This window comes from Elaeis guineensis, chromosome 3, assembly GCF_000442705.2.
Source record: "Elaeis guineensis isolate ETL-2024a chromosome 3, EG11, whole genome shotgun sequence".
NCBI lineage: Eukaryota > Viridiplantae > Streptophyta > Magnoliopsida > Arecales > Arecaceae > Elaeis > Elaeis guineensis.
The window spans coordinates 108,065,999-108,085,108 of NC_025995.2; the positions used below are offsets into that span (position 1 = coordinate 108,065,999).

The following is a 19,110-nucleotide window of genomic DNA, read 5'->3' on the forward strand; positions in this document are numbered from 1 at the left end:
TCGCATCCCATGCCTAGCATGAGATTATAAGTTAGTATGTGATATATTGTGGATATGCCTCTTGATTCTGCTAGAATGAATATCTTATTTATCATTTTAACAAAACTTTATGCATCCCTTGGACTTGTTTGTTTATAGTCAGCTAACTTGATTTAACTTTTTTATTTTTTTGGTAAGAACTCGGTTAAACTTTTAAATCTCCTAAACCAAACATCAAATAGCCGCCTATCTTCTTATTGAAATGTTTATCGATAATGACTGAAAAAGTAGTTAGTGGGAGCTCAACAACCATAAGTTGACTTAATGAAAAATTTTTAAAAATGAGAAGAGCATATTGGCCATTTGACACCGCTAACTCATATTATCATAATGAGTGAAATACTAAGAATAAATACAGGAATTAAAGAATTGCAGAATCAAGATGCAGATTAAGATGATTTGAGGCAATAATTTGTAAATAACTTGAAAAAAATTGAGAAATTATTTTTGATTTGTATTTGTGAGATCAACTGTAGCATGATACAGCGATTAGCGAAGAATGTTACTTCTCATCTTATAATCCAATGCTATAAGTCTCGTTAGAAAAAAAATGAGGTTGAATTAGTTGAAATTGCTTAGGCCAATGCAGTACAACATGTGTCACGTAAACCATGCAGGGTCCAATCAATCACATTTATTGTGTAATATATAAATAGTTGCAACCAGAAGCACACTCCTCATTCAACCTCCAAGTAAAGAGATTCATACTTAAAAAGAGAGCGAAGGAAGTTGAATTCTAATATGGAAAATGCTCTGATTTATTATTTTGAGCATGTTAAAAATTCATCAAGTACACAATCATTGATTCAATAGCTCGATGATCAACTCATTCTGTGCTTGGCAACAAATTCACAAGTTGCACTAATCTCCTTCCACCATACGTCTGGTGAATTTTTTCATGAGTATATAACAAGAGCCAAGCAGCATTAGATTTCCGTTATTGTCATATATTTGCCATAATCCAATTTTAACATCTAGTCACCACGCATCCAGTATTTTTGTCTCTTGTTGCTCTCTATACGGTCAATAAGAGGTTCTTGTTGTGTCCCTTGAGAAAGCTAAGGGTTGCCTCTTAAAGTATGGTGGAAATTTAAGGAACAAAGGGACACGTGCATGGGTCACAAGACTTCATTATGGATAGAATTCAAGCTAACCCCAGAGCAGAGCAATCAAATTTTGGACCATCATTTCATCGGAACCTAACCTGGCATGCAGAAGGAACCCGTGGTTGTGGCTGTATACCCCAGGAAAAAAAAAAAGAAAAGAAAAGAAGAAAAAGGTCCTTGAGCAGCTCATGGACCGTAAGTTATTACGGTTCATAGGGGTAGTGGGCACGAGACGCGGTGATTGGAAAGAGATATGAATGGTAGGTGGCGATCAGGTGTGTCCCCCCCATTCATGGAAAGGTGGAGCAGAGAAAAGAGGCAAGATTTCAGTTTTAATAGTTGACAGTGAATTATTATATAGTATAAAAAGACCAGTCCTTCCTTCCTAAGAAATCAACCCATCGTTTGTAACTCTATATCGAGCCTTTATTTTATTTTATTTTATTTGAAACACAATTTTATTTTTTCATCCTATTATATAACTTCGCATATGATATACACCGAAAATAATAATATTTTTATAGTTTTCCCTTTCATTTTTATTAACCTTCTTTTTGTAAAGGCTGCTGGGGCCTCGTGGGTAAAAGAATTGTTCTTTGCTTTACTTGCAATCGGGTTTTCATTTTTTTTATTTTGCTTTCCATATTTCACACGACTTTTCCACTCCGAGCAGCCCGAACGGTAGAACGTACACGGTACCGGGCAACCGGGGCATCGAATCTCCCCCACCGTGTCAGAGTCCAAGTTCTCGTGACACACGTCGCTATATTATTCGTCAAGAAATCTGTATCCTGTTCGGAGCACTAGTGCCCTCAGAGTTAAATGCCAAGCGTCGTTATCCGATAATTACAGGGTTTTTATTTCTTTCCGCCTTCCTCCACCGTGGGCTGTGGAACCACCTGCGGCGAAGAGGGCAAGAACCGTCGTAGCGTTGCCGCTGCTGAGAGGATAGAAAGATGAAGATCTTCGTCAAGACGCTCAAGGGCACCCATTTCGAGATCGAAGTGAAGCCCGAAGACACCGTACCCTTCGATTCCCCATCTTTTCTACGCTGGATTTCTAGCATTTTGTGTTTTGCTATTCTGCCACTGTTTTTTGGGCGACTAGGGTTCGTATTTTAGCGATTTGAATGGGCCTAATGTGAGGGTAACCGGATGCTTTTCCGTTTCTTGATATTTAGAAGTTGTCTTTCTCTTGTGGAGCCGCAGTGTAGGTTGTAGATTGATCTAAATGAATCTTTTGATGTTTCGTGTGAAATTCGTTGCTCTTTCTTCTTATTCTTGGTCTGCTGGTGAATTTTTTCCCCTCCTTTTCAATTAGAGGGGTTTAGCGGGGCGTGGACTCATGTGAATTCTGGGTTCGTTTCAATGGAGGTTCTTTTTTTTTGTTTCTTGTCCTTATGTGGAGTGGTACACCTCACACGACTTTCAGAAAAGCTTGTAGGGTTGGCAACGGGGTCATGTCGTTTATTTTGATGTTTCGTGTGGTGTCATAGTGAATTTGATTGATGTTTTCTGGTTTTTCTTTGTCTCAAAGTGCGGTTCCCCCCCAATTATACGGCTTAATTGGCGTGGAATAATCTGAATTCTTCGTTGTTTTTCTTTTTTTCCTTGTGCCCTGGGTTATGATTTCGTCAAGAACTGTATTTTTTCGGATCATCCTGCTTTAGATTAGGAGTGATCACGCGACCTTCAAGAAAGCTTGTAGGGTTTGGGACGGTGTCATGTTGTTTATCTTGATGTTTGGTTGGATATAATAGTGAAATCGATTGGTCTTTTCTTGTTATTCTCAGTCTAAAAGCAAGATTCCCCCCCACTCAGTTCTAGGGCTCACTGGGGCATGTACTAATCTAAATTTTGGGTCCTTTACAATCGGGATTCCTTTTTGTTTCTTGTGATTGGAGATGTGATCTCAAAGGGAGTCTCATGTTTTTTTGAACATCCAGCTGTAGATTAGGAGTCCTTACATGATTGAGGAAGCTTGTATGGCTAGGGATGGTATCATGTTATGTCATGGAGCATCTGATTTCAATTGTGATAAAATTTTACTTTTGTTTTGTCACATAGAAGTAAGGCGGTTTTAGATTTTACCTCTTCTTGTTTTGCTACAAGTTCAAAGCAAGTACATGAATAGCATGAATTGGACTATGACATGGTATTTCTTACAGCTGAATTAATTGGTAGGTATAGTTACTGTTGCTACCAACCATGGAATCAACTAGATATTAGATAATATTGTAAAAAAGAGTGATTCTAAATTTCTAACTTAATTTTTATACTACATTTAGTTGCAATCAGATATTCAGGACCATTGTTATACTACCATGATTTTTCTTGCCTTGGCATCGTGCATGCCTGGTTTATGCTATTATGTCCAATTGAGGAATTACTTTGTTTTTCTTCTGCACTTTCAGTTACAGACGATCATAGCTAATCCTCTTACTAATAGTGCAACCAATTAGGTCTGTGAAGGTTTACTTCATAGTTTCTTGACTGATAGGTGCTTCATCAGTTGTACATGTATGGACTATTAATGTATATATTAGTGTGCCAAAGACTGATCTTTGGTTGAACAGAGGTGGTGACAACGATCGGAAAACTTTGTAGATGGCATGGATGGATAAGTTGTAGTTAGCATTTTTTGATGAATGTTTTGCAGAATTATGAAAGTTTATCCATAAGTACATCATGCCATTAACCTATACTGCACTTACATGCATTTATGACATCTAAGCTTTTCTGATTCTCATAGTTGGCTAGTTCAAAGGATAGCTGTTTAGTAATTGATCTTTTCTAGGATGATGTAAGACTGCGTCATGCTTGATGTGATTTTCCAAATCATTTGGAAAACATAACTGATGGAGCATCATGGTCTTCTTTCCAGTCTGCATTGTCATGTAAACATTGTTTTCTTTTATAACATGTCTCATTTTGCCGATTACAGATATTACGGCTATCTAATTTTCATTTTCTTTCTGTTCTATTTGTTCCTTTTTTTTTTTCCCTTCATTAATGCAGGGTGTGCAACAACATCCGCTCACATATTTGCTTTTTGCAGGTTGCTGATGTCAAAAGGAATATAGAGGCCACACAAGGGCAAAGCGTTTACCCAGCTGAACAACAAATGCTGATATATCAAGGGAAAATTCTCAAAGATGAAACAACGTTGCAGGACAGTAAAGTTGCTGAGAATAGTTTTGTTGTTATAATGCTGAGTAAGGTATATCTGTGATATGCTTAAGGGAATATGTAATTGATGCTAAGTTATTTGCTGCCCTATGTTTGTGTGGACACTATCAAAGTTTACCCTAGCTGTTGTTCTTTATCATAGATGTTCCACTTAATTGTGTATGAGTGCCAACTTACTTCATAAACTTTGTTGCAGATTAAAACCTTAATAATTGTTAGAGAAGCAAAATACTTATTTTTAAACTTTGTGGTGACGTATAGCATATGTCTGAAATTGACAAACCCTAGAAGATGCTTATGTACTTTTAAGCAAGGTTTTAGGTATTTCTGGTCAGGAGCTGCCACAGTATGATAACATACACTGTTGTGCTATATCAAGCTGTCTCCTGCCAGCCGCATGCTGTCTCATGTCTGAGGGTGTACAGGGAAAAAAGGGTCTGCTGTTCCTGTATGCATCAACCATGCTAATTGGTGCCAGTTGGCAAGCTTCGCTCCAGCTAAACACACTCCATGCTTCCACTCGAGGCCTTTACACAACAAGTGGTCTCGTACTTTATATTAGAAGATCATCTGCTTGACATCATTGTCCACCTATTGAGTCTTAGTGAGAATTTTCCCTTGAGCCAGGCTGCAAAAAAACTATCTGCATACACATGCATGTAATGTTTCATTGTTGGTGATTTGCTTTTTGTGGTGCCATTTTTCTTATTAGTGATTGTTAGCTTATGTAGCTATTTTTGGTATTCAAGCATATTTCATAATTCTTTAGTATGATGGTTTTTAAGGTGATGCTGTTCTAAAAAAAAAGGTATGACCATAGATAGAAGCAAAAGAAGCCTCATCTGCATCATTTGGGATTCAGTTATGAGTCCTTATCCATTCAATCCATTGAGAGTTTTATTTATTGTCATCATTTCTTTCACCCAATTTTTCTGACTACTACTGCCCATGCTATCTTATGTCCCTTGTCTTACTATGTAACATGAAAAACCCTCTCTAACCTTATCTAATCTTCAATGCATATGCCCCCACCATCACAGCTGCATGTCCAAGTACATGTGGTCATATCTCACCATATGACTTTGTTCCACCATGAACCATCTTGAACATTGTCAGTAATGCCACCATGTTCATCTCGTGTGCTTCGACCTCTTAATGCTTAGTATTTTGTGTTATACAATGAGCTATGCTGTATTATTGTCTTATAGATATACATGAGCCCCAAAGGCATGCATGAATCACATGATACCCAGAAGCATATGTACACTTCATTCACCCAGCCTTAACAATATCAATCTGTCCCTTTCCTGTAAGCTTTTCTTGTTAGTTGATTTATCATTTTGTCCCAGTTTGTGGCCCATTATTACATTTTAATTAGATATTTTCCTTTAGTAGAAATTTGCAATGTGTTAGCCTATCATTGCGACTTATATTTTATTTTTCAAGGTATTGCTTCAGAGTGGGAATACATGGATAATGTATTATGAAAAACTATGACGCTATGCATGACATAGTGCAAAATTGGACATCCTTTCGGATAATTTTTAGGTATGCCTAAGTTTGATATGTTTGATACTGTGTGTAATCTTTTTAGACTAAAGGTTCGTCAAGTGGAGCTTCAACTGCAGGCACAACACCTACAAGTCAGGTAAGAAGGCAGTCAGTAAGTTTATTATGATAGTAGTTTTCTATTGCCTCTTTTTTTTTTTTTCCCACTTGGTTCTCATATTTCTCTTGTTTTATCACTGTTGTATAAACTAGAAATGATAGCTAAATGAATGCTATTAGAATCTAGTTAATGTATATGAGAATTCGGTCAACAAGAATTTTGGCATCCCAGTTTTCTCAACTATGAATAGATGCAATGAGCCCTTAAGCCAACTGTTGCTTTTGAACTTGTAACGACAAGCCAGTCAACGATATACCACTACAGCATATAAAGCTAATGTAGAGGCATTTTCTTCATTTTTAGGAAGAGGGCATCAAACTCTCATTTTTGCATTCTATTTAAGAGTAGGCCTATCATTGTTGTTATAGCAAGAGATTGATGTACTACATTGGTAAGGCATACAATGATACTAAAATTATATATGTTGCTATATATATAATAATTATCGCTGTGTGTGAAATACATGCGTTCGTCCATATCTCACACTACGTGATTTGGGTCCAAGAAATGGATGCCTAATACAGATCGTGGGTTTAGAACAGGGGGCATTACAATGCAGCATCACCTAGATTTTTTTTTTTTTTGGCTGTTTCATCCAATTAATTTGAACTATTTAGCTATTTTATCTGTTGCAACATCAGCAGTTCTTTAAAATTATGGGACACTTGTATGGTTATTATGGCTATGGACTTATGGTATGGGAGGCTTGCATATGAATTAAGAATGCAATAGATGAAGATTATTAACATTTATGGAAAGTAGTTGTGATTGAAGGAATGAAAGTGACAAATACATAGGAGAGGCGAATGTCAGGGATGGTCTCGATCTGAACATTGGGTAGGTCCTTAGAAAGACTTGTTTGTAGACTTTTGCTGCAAGTTTGACTTAGACAAAGTTAAAGGTCATGGTTAGGTGTTGTTGCGGTATGATAGGGATTGAGGGCCTGTAGTTGTGGCAGCCATTGGCAATGGACTATATAAAATATGAATTTGACCGGGACGGTCCTATCCTATGGGATTTAAAACCTCAACTCTGAGCATAGATGACCAGCTTTCTATTTTCTACCTTATATCTATCATCATAAGAAATTATGAAACTTATCAAGGCCCTTCAAGCATGGTATGCTGTGCTAGCACTGAGACCTATGCTGGCTAGTCAGCATATGGTATGGATCATGCCTTTCCATTTCGGGCCCATGTCGACCCAGACAGAGTGAGCAAGGGGGAGAAGGAGAAGGAAAGAGAGGATTAGAGAGAGATGCAGGGGGAGGGAGAGGGAGAGGAAGGTAGGGAGAGAGAGGGAGTGCTTTTGAGCCCCTATCTCCAGTGGCATGAAAACAGGGGCGGAGCTCCTATATTGTGGGGCTTGAAAAGCCATTTCTCTCTTTTCTCTTGGCCTCGCCCTCTCTCCCCCTCCCTCTACTTCTTCCTCCTTCCGTCCCTTCCTCTCTCTTTGCCTTTTTTTTCTTCTCCTCTCTCCCTCCCTTGCTGGATTTCTCGAACCGAGGGGCAGAATAATGCTAGTCTGCCCCCTGATACAGCAACCGGCATGTTTTGGTATGCCCTGAACCTTGTGGTTCGGGATGTTACATCCTTCCATGCCTATATGTATTTTGCATATCTATCTTGTTAAGGATCTACATTGGTGTTTGTGATAAATTAGTAGTGTGGTAAGAGAGATCTAATAACTTTGTAGTTAGTCCTTAGGCTGTTTATTACTGCACAAGTGGCAGACTGTTTGCAGGTATATTAATTTGAAGCTTCTGTATCAGTACTTGAGGAAAATTAGAGATATGAACTTTGATGGTTCACACATGTTCTTGTGTTGCTAGATAGCATTACAATATGTGAGGTTTTACTACAAAATAAATTTGGCGTGGAATAGTGACAAGGTCTTATTTTCTATGTGAAATCTGCTTTCGTTGATGTTGGAAGATCTCTTACAAGACTAGACTTCCTCATGTGTGATAAATGTGGCTGAGAACATGAAATCCTGGAGTTCTATTTTTTTTAATAACAAAAAAAAAAAATCATGCTTGATTCTTATCTCCCTACTTCTTTCTTTCTCTTGCATGTTCTGGCCATATATGACTATTGGATGATGGTCATCACATTGAGTTGTGCAGTTTGCAGATTGGGTCAGGTTAAGTACCAATCTGGCCTGGACTCTGCCTAGAAAAATATCTGAACCCAACTGTATTTGGTTTGAGAATGAACTTAACCTGCTGAACAAACTTAACCCAATTAAAATATTTACAGTCGAAAACATGGTTAGGTCAATTTGGGAATATGTTATAGGATCTTGATCACAAGTCTATTTTATAAACAAGGTTAGTTTTGATTGGGTTGTTGATGTACAGTAAATTGGGAATGGTCTGTGTATGGGTGGATAAACCCAAAAGGTATATGAAACTATGGTTTGGTTCAATAAATTCCCTTGCTGTCTTATGACAGAAAATTGAAGCATCTTTTGGCAGTTTAACCTATTTTTAACAGTGATCTTGGAGAGCTTTGCCTCAAGCTGTGATGTGATACAAGCTGCAAATAACCCTTTTTTAAACAGTGATGTCACCAATAACGAAAATGTGAGTGAAAAAAATCAACTGGATGTGGGATAGGGCTAGGGATTGTCATGAATGGTTAGCAAGAAAAGAGACCTAATATAACATGGGTTGATGATGTGACGTGGGAAAAAAAAAATGTTGGCAATATGCGTGATGCCGCCTTTATGAGGAGGATGATGGAAAAGTGGTCATAACAGAATACTTGGGATGAAGTTCGTTTATTTTGGCTACGAAGACACAATTTCTCAGCTTATAATTTTTTCATCCTATCATCTAGTCATGGTTAAAGGAATTTTGCTGTCAGTACATATAAATTTATGCCAAAACATGAGATTAACACTGCACAAGCAGGTTTATCTGTAAGAAGTTAGTGATGATATCAATCATCTTGAAGAGATAGAATAAGTGAATGTTTCGAAACTTGTTTTTTTTCAAAGGTATTTTAGGTATACATCTTGTAATTAATTAAATATAATAATTACTTTTATGTACCTAAGTGTGGATGTATTGGAAAATTTAGGTTGATCCAAAAGTATGTGAATGTTCTAAATGCATCATGACGGAAGCATGTACAAATGGGAAAAATGTACAGCTTGTTATCCTCTCATTTAAGAATCCTATAAGTGTATGTTGAATAAACTGTTAAATAAGCTGTTCTAAAGCAAGTAGCTAAAAAATCTACTATTTTTGGAAAACCATTCTGGCATCTTTCCCCCTTATTTACTGTGCCTATGTAAGATATGAATAGCAACATGCGTGTGGAAAAAGGGAGGTAAGTTGCAACATAGTTTAAGATAGGTCATTAGCTATGTATTCTTCATGCATATTTTTATTTTTCAGTTCCGAATTTGGGATGTATTTTTTACTAAAAATTTGCAGAACTGGTGGTACAAATTGCCCGTGCTTATTTCCCCTAACAATGGTCTTCTATAATGGAATGTGAAGGAAAGTGGCAGATGGTCAACTTTTAAAATTGTTCTGATACTAGAATTGTCTGTGTTGTATTTACTTGTTTCTGCTTTTATTCAAACTGACCAGGGTACCTCCTCAGCAATGTACATGAGTTACTTTTTAGATTGATTCATCTTTAATGGGTCATGCATGTAGGATTAATTGTTATTCACAATGCATCATCATAGTTACTTTTCTTTGTAGGCCCCTGCTGCTGGTTCTGTGAGACCAGATGCCCCAACTCCAGCACCCACCCCAACTACAGCACCCACTGCAACTTTGGCCCCGTAAGTTTCATTTTCTTTCTTTTTTCTCCCATTGTAATGCTCTTTTATATATTTTTACTATCTCACAGACATATCTGTATGCAAGTTCTGTTATTTATTTATTCCCTTCTCCCCTCCTGTTGATATTGCGACCATTGAGCAGGGTCCCCACAACTACAGCTACTCCAACTACCACAGCTACACCAGCTTCTGCAGTAACTGCATCGTAAGCTATATGTCCATTATTCTGTAGCTAATGCTGTGTATATCTTTTTGCCATCAAGTGGATACTAGCAAAAGGATTTTTTTTTTTTTTTTGATGTAATTTGCTATCTGTTATCCATTTTATGGATCCTTTCTTCATCATCGTTTGTTTAGTACAAATAGCTCACCCTCAAACTTTATTTAGCCACTGTTTAATCATTTGATCTATTTTTTCTTGTTACCTACAAATCATATTCGTATCAAAACTTGATTACTATAAGATAATATGGCAAGCATTATTCGTAAATACATAGTACAGGAGAATTAGTAAGTTAAACTATCATTTTTTATTATTTTTAAATTTATATGTTCTGTTGTCAGTAATATTAACCTTTTTTTCTGGTATATAATTTTGCAAAACTGGGATCTCTGTTTTCAATCATTTAGGTTTCAAACAATTATTTTATTGACCTGTATTTTAACTTTTATTTGGAAGCAGCGGTGATGTTTATGGTCAAGCAGCATCCAATCTTGTCGCAGGCAGTGGCCTTGAGCAAACCATCCAACACATTCTTGACATGGGTGGAGGCACTTGGGAGAGGGACATTGTTGTTCGTGCTTTACGTGCTGCATATAACAACCCTGAGAGAGCTGTTGAGTACTTATATTCAGTAAGTTTCACTTGCTTAAGATTTCACATTGTTTATGCCATTCTTTTGTGAAAGGTCCACATTTCTCTAGTTTCTCTTTTTCATCTATCCTCCATCTCCCATCCCCTCCTGCAAAATCTTTTTTTGGTCGCCGCACCCCCTCCCGCAGAGGGGGATGGGGGTACAGACAAATACTCGCACTCTCTCTCTCTCTCTCTCTCTCTCTCTCTCACACACACACACACACACACACAGGTCGTACTTGGGAGTGATTTTCTCCATGTGTTCTTGCATTTTAAAAATATAATCATACATTAGAATGGATGGTTACAGCTGACATACTTGGGATCGGGTGTTAGCTAAACCATAGCTGCAAATTGTGACCTGCTTTTTCACCTCAAAAGTGGTAGAATCTTTTCCCAATTCTGAGAAACATAGATCATATATTTCAGTTGATGTTTTCAACTAGTCTAAGATTGCTACAGGTCTGGTAGCTAAGAGAAAAGTTACCACAACTGGATGGTTGCTATTTACTAGTAATTTGCTAATTGTACTTGTTTGATGCAATGGATCTATGTGTATGATGATGTTGGCATAAGAAATTTACTCCTATATTTGCTGTGTATTTGATGAACCAAATAAAATGATGTATTTAAAAGGAAGAAAGTTCCTTTATGGATAAATGGGGATTTGAAAACTCAAAACATTGTGTTTATATCAGTTCTCTTGTTTGATTATATCATCATCAGTATTACCACGTACGAATTGAAAAAGAAAATGGAGTAATGTTTTTGCTAAAACCTAGTAGTCCAAATCAATGTTTTGAATGGAACGGGATAGTACAGATGGTACAATAGCGTTCTGGAAGAAAAAAACCTTCAGCATAAGAGTGTCAGTACAGGATGTAGCCCCGTTTGTTGGTACTAGGTACCATACTGTGTGTCGGTACCAAGTACCGTATCAGTTCTTCAAAAACTGGTATGCCATCTGGACAATGTAAGTTGGGAGGGATGCAAGGTCATGAGACAATTTCAGAACATCATGTTTATATCAAATCTCTATCTTTGATGATGATTATATGTGGTCTGTTAAAGGTCATTGAAGATGTGTATGAGAACTGCTATACTCTAATAAAATTTTTTGCAATGTCATTTCTATCCACTAGTGCCTTTTTGTAATATATGATGAAGTCCAAACGCTGCTAGAGTCACTGGGGTCTGAACCTGTATCCAGATTCAAATTTAGTCAGCAAGAGTAGTGATATTCAAATTGAGATCTAAAATCCTGACTCAGCAAGGAGCTGGGTTACTTAATTTTGGATTTGTATCTTTCTATACTTTCTAATGGAGAAAGTGAAAAGGTTGGTCATCTACTTATTTTTAAGGTAATTAGAACATAAAGAATTGAATCTTGTTCTGTACCTGTTTTACTAACTTGGATCTAATTTGATATAGCCACGAGTAATTGGATTGTAAGTTTTAAAGATTGGGTTGGGTGTCTGTCATTAGGCTTAGCATATTCGCTCCCTAAAAAGGCAGCCAACACCGGAGTGGGATGAAAAAATTTTGATGGCAATTCTAATTACATTATTTCTCTCTCATGTTGATTGTGCAAATAATTTTTTAGACTTAATATTACCCGCCTTCTTATTTTCTTTCTTTATTATTCTAACTCTTCCTCCAGCTAATAAATTACTCGCACCGATCTGATAAGGTGTGGCTAGTCTTATATTGGTTTTTAGGTTCACCAAACTGGTACCAAAACGGTTGTGCCGGAGTATACCAAAACAGGGAGAGGGAGGGGGGGGGAGGGCTGGATGAGGGCTTCGATGAGGATGATTGATGGGGGGTTTCGATAGGAACATGGAGAGGGCGCGAGAGAAGGAGAGGAGGGAGGGAGGGGGGATTATAACCCTAAACCTAGCGGAGAGAGAGGGAGTAGGGGATATGTAGTCAACCTTTTAATTGTGCTGGGTTATAGTGTTATTGAGTTACTAATTGCATGTAACATGCACTTGAGATTCATGGCCTACTTGCATAGAAATGGGGATGGATAGCGCTGTACAAGGGACTTGCTGTTTGAGGGGGTGCACGCAATGTCTAGGGTGCTTGCGAGTGGAGGGTAAAAGGGCCAGTAGGAGAGAGGGTTTGGTGCAAAGTAAAAGTTGGCTGATGCCTCTTGTAATATGTGTTGGGTTGGATTTTGTGTATTATGGATCCAAACCCAATTTTATATATAGATATGTTGGATCTGATCTTGATTGAACTACTAACTGATTTGGGTTTAGAGTGAGTCAAATTGTCTTTGGATGCTCAATTTACTGTCATCCTTTTGTATTATTTAATTCAATAATGGTTAACCACTAGGTTGGAAATACCGCAGTAAGGGCTTATTCAAAAAAAAAAAGGAAAAGAAAAAAAAGATAAGAACTGCAGTATGGGGGAATCCTTGTATCTACTCATTGTTTGCCAATACTGGGTGGTTCGGTGCAGTACTTACTGCAGTCCAGTCAGTTCTTCCAAACCTTAGATGAAAAAGCACTGACTCTGCATGTTCTTGAATGGTTGGATGGAAAAAAGTGCAGGTGTTGCATATTCTTGAAGCGTAATTCACTTAGATATGTTTTCCTTAATACTTTTTTGAAAATGTAGTTTATTATATGTATAACATGGATTGACATGTGGCATGTTGGCTGGCACCAGCACAGATACCATCCCATATCATGTTGTGACAGTGCACAGTAGCTTCGCTGAATGCATCTCTAGATTTGCATTTCACAGTGTATGTTCTTATGCTCATGCATTACCAGGGTATTCCTGAGCAAGCAGAAGCACCACCTGTGGCCCGAGCTCCAGCGAGCCCTCCAGTCCAATCTCCCCAGGCAACCCAGCCAGCAGTTCCTTCAAGTGGACCAAATGCTAATCCTTTGGACCTCTTCCCTCAGGTTGAAAAATGAAAATTACTGGCTTGTCCTTGCTAGAGATTTTGTCTCAGCATTTCATGTTAATCTCATTATTTGTTGCTTCTAGCAGGGTCTCCCCAGCATGGGTTCCAATGCTAGTGCAGGCAGCCTTGATTTTCTTCGCAACAGTCCACAGGTATCTTAAATTTCCACGAGAAATAAGACTGAAATAATTGACTGCATCTTATGATTAACTTATCTTCCTGGTGCAGTTTCGAGCCTTGCAGACTTTGGTGCAGGCAAATCCCCAAATATTACAGGTTTCCTGGCATTCCTTACATCACTTACATCATAACATGTTCTTGCTATACTTAACCCCATTCTCTCTCTCTTTTTTTTTTTCCACAGCCAATGCTTCAAGAGCTAGGGAAACAAAACCCCCAAGTTATGAGGCTCATTCAGGAGCATCAAGCTGAATTTCTTCGTTTACTCAATGAACCAGCTGAGGGAGCTGAGAGGTGTTGAGCTGTTGTGCTTTTGTATGTCATCTGTCTATTGAATTATTGAAAATGTCAGCGCTTCTTATTTTTGTAATTTTTGTGACTCAGTGATCTACTAGGACAATTCGCAAGTCCAATGCCACAAGCATTGACAGTTACTCCTGAGGAACGCGAGGCCATTGAACGTGTAAGTTCTTCATATCCCTTGTTTGTTTTGTCATTTTCTTAATGTATGGAAATAGTCAAAGATTATATCTGTACTGTATGCTACTGCAGTCTAGACAGGTTCATTGCTGAGCAGCAAACCTGTAAATTGACAAATTTTGGACAAGTTGGGACATTGTTGATTTTAGAAGTTGTCAAACTAGCACTGATGTATAAAATAACAAGTGGGTATGAGCACACAAGAGAAGTCCTATACATGTTGTCGATATTTCTTGGCAGTAAGATAAAATGTTTGTATAAATTATCTATTACATTAGTCTGGGGCAATGAGATCTTATAGGTCTGAAGAGTAGTTTCTGATCAGCTTACAAGGAAGAAATATTGAACTGATGTGAATGACATGATTGATGACCAGATCAGTAATGCCTGTGATGTCACATTACATCTGCTTAATGCAGTTAGATTGGTTTCTATTGGATCTTGGAGATGCACTATAGGGTGAAGATCATAAGTGCAATTTCAGAATGAAATTCGTGTGTGTGTGTGTGTGTGTGTAGCAAATTTAGGGGCTTTTTCTCTGGGAGTCTGGGACTTTTAGCAGATTTTGTGTAAATAAAGTTTTATGAAGGTTAGCAAGACCTGTTTTTCCATAGAATTCATTCGTTGGTTATATGATCTGTCTGTATCTAAAAGCAGGTTTTATGAACATCAACGAAACAAGCGCTTTGAGAAAACTTTTTTATCTTAGTTTGGTGCAAATTGATTTTGGGGAAACCTTATGATCATAAAGTCCCATAATGTAACTAGAATTTTAGAGGGGTCATCAATGAATTATCTCTAATTTTAATTACATGCCTTTGTTTTTGGCTTATTTCTAGATCTATTCATTTGCTTAAGAATTAGGAGTTTGATTTCAATTTTCAATAAAGAATCAAGGTGATTGGTTAATTTGGATTATATTTAGAGTTTTTTTTTTTTTTTGATTGTCCAGAAGGAAATAAATGGTTTATTAGTTTCAATTTTATATGTATAGACAAAACATTCTTGAGGGCTTTTTTTTGGATGATGGGAGATCCTACTGGTCTGATATAATATCCCTTGCGGGATTTTATTTCAAAAATACAATGGAGGCACGGTTCTGGAAGGTTGGTACTGCTGGCCAACAAAAACTCTTGTTACCAAGGTCCATAAAACCAAAGCTTAGTTGTGTATCTAGGGCCTATCACTTTGAGCTGCTTCCTTTCTGTCATAATCTCAGTACAGAAATTCGCTGCAACCCTGAAACCCTGCTGGGAAGATCTTATCAGAATGATAAGATCATCATCCAGCATCCAAACAGGGCCTGTCTTTCTTTCCTATTTCTTTTAGTTGGTATCTGATAGCAAGCCCGGAACTCCAAAAGAAAGAACAAATTGGGGAGGCCTTTTTTCATAAAATTCATTTAGTTGGTTTTATGATCTGTCGGGATTTCTAAAACAGGTTTTATGAACATCATTCAAAAAAACTTTATTTATTTTAGGTTCAGTGCAAGTTCATTTTTGTAAAACCTTTAAAATTATCAAATCCTATATTTTTGGGGAAAAAACTTATTTAAATGGTAATGAAATCATATATAATTTGTTTTTTACATGTTTTGTGTCTAGATGTATTTACTTGTTTAGAAATTAGGAATTTGGTTTTAGCTTTCCAAAGAGTTATAATGTCGTTTAATTTGGATTATATTTAAAAACTTCATAAGGTAGCTGAAAAGGCTGCTTTAGTTTCAATTTTATTGGTCTAGCAAGAGCATTCTAGAGTGCCTTTGAGTCTTTTTTTTCCTTCTATTTCTTTTAGTTGGGGGCCTGTAAATAAGTAGAACGCCTTAGGAGAGGAATGAACAGATTTCATCATCGTTGATACTCGAGGATATTTTTACTATGATAACATTCATCCACATGCATATATATTGTAAGAAAACACGTTGGTTTCAAAGTTTTGCCCTTTTTTTTGGCTTTTGTTGTTCATCAAAACCCTTATCATCTCTGTTCTCGTCTTTCTCAAAAATGATATAAACATCATGGGAGGTTTTTGATGTGAAAAATGCCTTCAAGCTCTGTTACCCATTGATTGATGTAGATCGGAGGTCCAATTGATAAAGGAGAAGAAGAAAGAATTTATGGAAGAAGTAGAGAGGAGGGAATATGAGACTCCTTAATTGTGCAGGTAATGCCAGAAGTACCATCCGGAGAACTTGAAAATCTACCTAAATTCCATAATTAAACAAATCATAGACTCATATTTCGAGGACATATGTTCCATTTAGACTAGGTGTCTACAGTCAAATTAGTTAGGCAAATCTGGGAATTTGTGGCATGTACGCTGGTTGATGCAGCTGGCTTGGATCTTGTTCTCTAGCTTAGCAAGACCTTTAAATTAAGATTTTATTTACTAATATGTTATGTTGCCAATATTGATTGACATACTGCTTTGCGCACTAGTGGCCTGAAATTATGACATCATGTTCTTAGGAATCAAATTCTTTAAAAGGAGCTAATGCCGTGTATATTGGAAAATAGGCAACAAACGAAGAACACAGAGACATTACAGGTAAAAATATTGAGGTGTGTGCTCAGCAAGAGCTCATGTGATAAAATTTGTCATGAAGAACACCAGATAGTGATTAAGAGTAGGAGATCAAGGTTGATTGGTGCAATGGGATCTTACATGCTGCACAAGCTAAGGGCGGAAGAAATAGATGGCAAGATGTATAAAAATAGATGGCAAGATGTGAAAAAGAGATTTGAAGAGGGCTTGTATTGATGGATATTTTTCTGTTGTGAATGGGAACAATGTTGACAAGAGGTTGGGTTGTCAATAGGGGCTAGGCAAGGTTGTTTCAATTGAAACTGGAACATTATGTCTGAAACATTTTGGTTATGGCCAAAAATTGATGCGGAATTGTTGAAATTAAGCATGATGACCTAAAATGCACGTGCGCATGCATGTCTGCATGTGTGCTTGTGCGAGGGAGAGAGAGAGAGAGAGTTGTCATATTCTTTTCCCTTTAGTGGACTACTGGATGTGATAAGCTGGCATGTGTCCAAGCCTAATCCTAACTTGTTTTTAATCAAAGTATTTTTTTTTTTTTGGCCTATCAGGCTAGTAGGCTACCTGGCTGATTGGCACCCATTGGAAGAGGATTCCCAAAATTGATATGAAATAGATGACAAAAACTAATACGAAGTTGTCTTGTTTATTAGTCATTAAATTCTAGTGGGCACAATCATGGTGAGGCTTTTGGGAAGATTTATGGACAAAAGCTACTGCACCAACTGTTTTAATTTTCCTAGGTGTATTATCCAATGGAAAGTAATTTGACACGCATGCATCTTGATATCTTGTAGAAATACACAGGTTGGATGGATGGGAGAGTTTTTATGAGGTTTGTATGATCATCTCATGCTCTAGAAAATCATATGAAGTTGTGAGGCACAAGTTGATTTTGCATGGTATACAATGTTCATGAAGTGGTTGAAACATGTTTAAATTGTTAGGGCATCCACAGCAACGTTTTGAGGAAACTAGTAAGGAAGCCTCTAAGATAAATTTGGTGGAATTTTGTGAGCGAAAAACTGAAAGTGTGTGGTGACTGGGTTCTAGACCTGTGGGAAAAGCTATTTAAACTATTCAAGTTGGCCCCATATGGTTAGTGTTTTTATTCAAGCTTCTGAACAATTGATTTTGAACAGTGTTCTTTTTTCTTTAAATTTTCAAAAATGGTGATATTTGTCCCTTTATTACATTTGCATTATGTGGTTTTAAAATTTTGGCATGTTGAAATCCACAATATTTGTTCTTTGCATAATATCTTGCTGGGTTCTTGAAATACCTCTTTTTTTTTTTCTTTTTTTTGTGTCTTCATTCTATGGTGTGCCAGCTTGAGGCGATGGGCTTTGATCGGGCTCTCGTATTAGAGGTCTTCTTTGCCTGCAATAAGAATGAGGAATTGGCTGCAAACTATCTTTTGGACCACATGCATGAGTTTGAAGACTGATTTCGAGTAAAAAGCTTGGCCTGCAGCTTTACCGGAGTGCGGTTCCCAGTTCAGAGGCATTGTGTAGTGTGTGGGTTACAGTTCAGGGTAGACAGAATGCTTGGGTCATCAAAGCTTCTTATATGGTTTTTTCTCTTGTTATATGTTAGCTTCTTTCATAAAGATTTAATCTGGGTACATAGTATTTAAGTATCGGGAGAATGCAATTTGTGTATAATGATTTTATCTTGGACCATAGCACATCAGAGTAGTTTCGTATTTTTTTTTTCATCATATGTCAAGCTCATTGTTATTCATGATGTCTATCAAGAAGTAGGGAAGCCGAAGCTTGCAGAGTGCTGGAGATATGTTGAATCCTAATATGATTTTCTTGCAGTAGGATTTTGAACAGTCTCATTGTTTTTTCCCATGATAAAATTACATTTTCTGCAAGGCTCGGTTGCTGGTCTCTTTTGGTGGTGTGGTGTAGCAGGGCATCCCGTCTGCTTCGAAGTTTCATCTCTGTATAATATGTTATGGACGTTCAATTTGAGTTTCTATATAAGTAATTATAAAATCACTCCGTGGTAACACTATGAATCATAGAAAACAAAGTCGTCGTGAGATATAAGCATCGAAACTTAACGATCTCTCTAATTCATCAATCACGTATCAAATTGATCCTCCAAATATTTTTAAATGACCTGTCAAGGCGGAGGAAGGTTTGATATTTTTTTCTTTTTAGCCTGGATATCGGCTTTGTGATATCAAGCGATAGGATAATTTTAAAATATCAGTACACCATCCGATAATCTTTGACCGATGTAAATTGCTATAACTTCTTTTGTATGTATAAAATGGTGTTAATCACGTTTTTACAAGCATTTAGCCCAAG

General features: G+C 37.2%; 1 protein-coding gene across 2 annotated transcripts; it reads left to right on the forward strand.

Annotated features, from left to right (window-relative positions):
- Positions 1 to 1,975: 1,975 nt before the first annotated feature.
- On the forward strand, positions 1,976 to 18,509 carry LOC105041073 (ubiquitin receptor RAD23c). Of its 2 annotated transcripts, none has more exons than XM_010917866.4 (12): positions 1,976 to 2,167; positions 4,203 to 4,364; positions 5,928 to 5,981; positions 9,721 to 9,803; positions 9,946 to 10,008; positions 10,486 to 10,657; positions 13,446 to 13,580; positions 13,669 to 13,734; positions 13,811 to 13,858; positions 13,947 to 14,056; positions 14,147 to 14,225; positions 18,120 to 18,509. In XM_010917866.4, exons 1-12 carry the CDS (start codon positions 2,102 to 2,104, stop codon positions 18,234 to 18,236), a joined length of 1,155 nt encoding a protein of 384 aa, XP_010916168.1. In that variant the 5' UTR covers positions 1,976 to 2,101; the 3' UTR covers positions 18,237 to 18,509. The 2 variants fall into 2 exon arrangements, with proteins under 2 accessions (XP_010916168.1, XP_073110408.1); XM_073254307.1 differs by lacking the exon at positions 18,120 to 18,509 and adding an exon at positions 14,315 to 14,350.
- Positions 18,510 to 19,110: the final 601 nt, after the last annotated feature.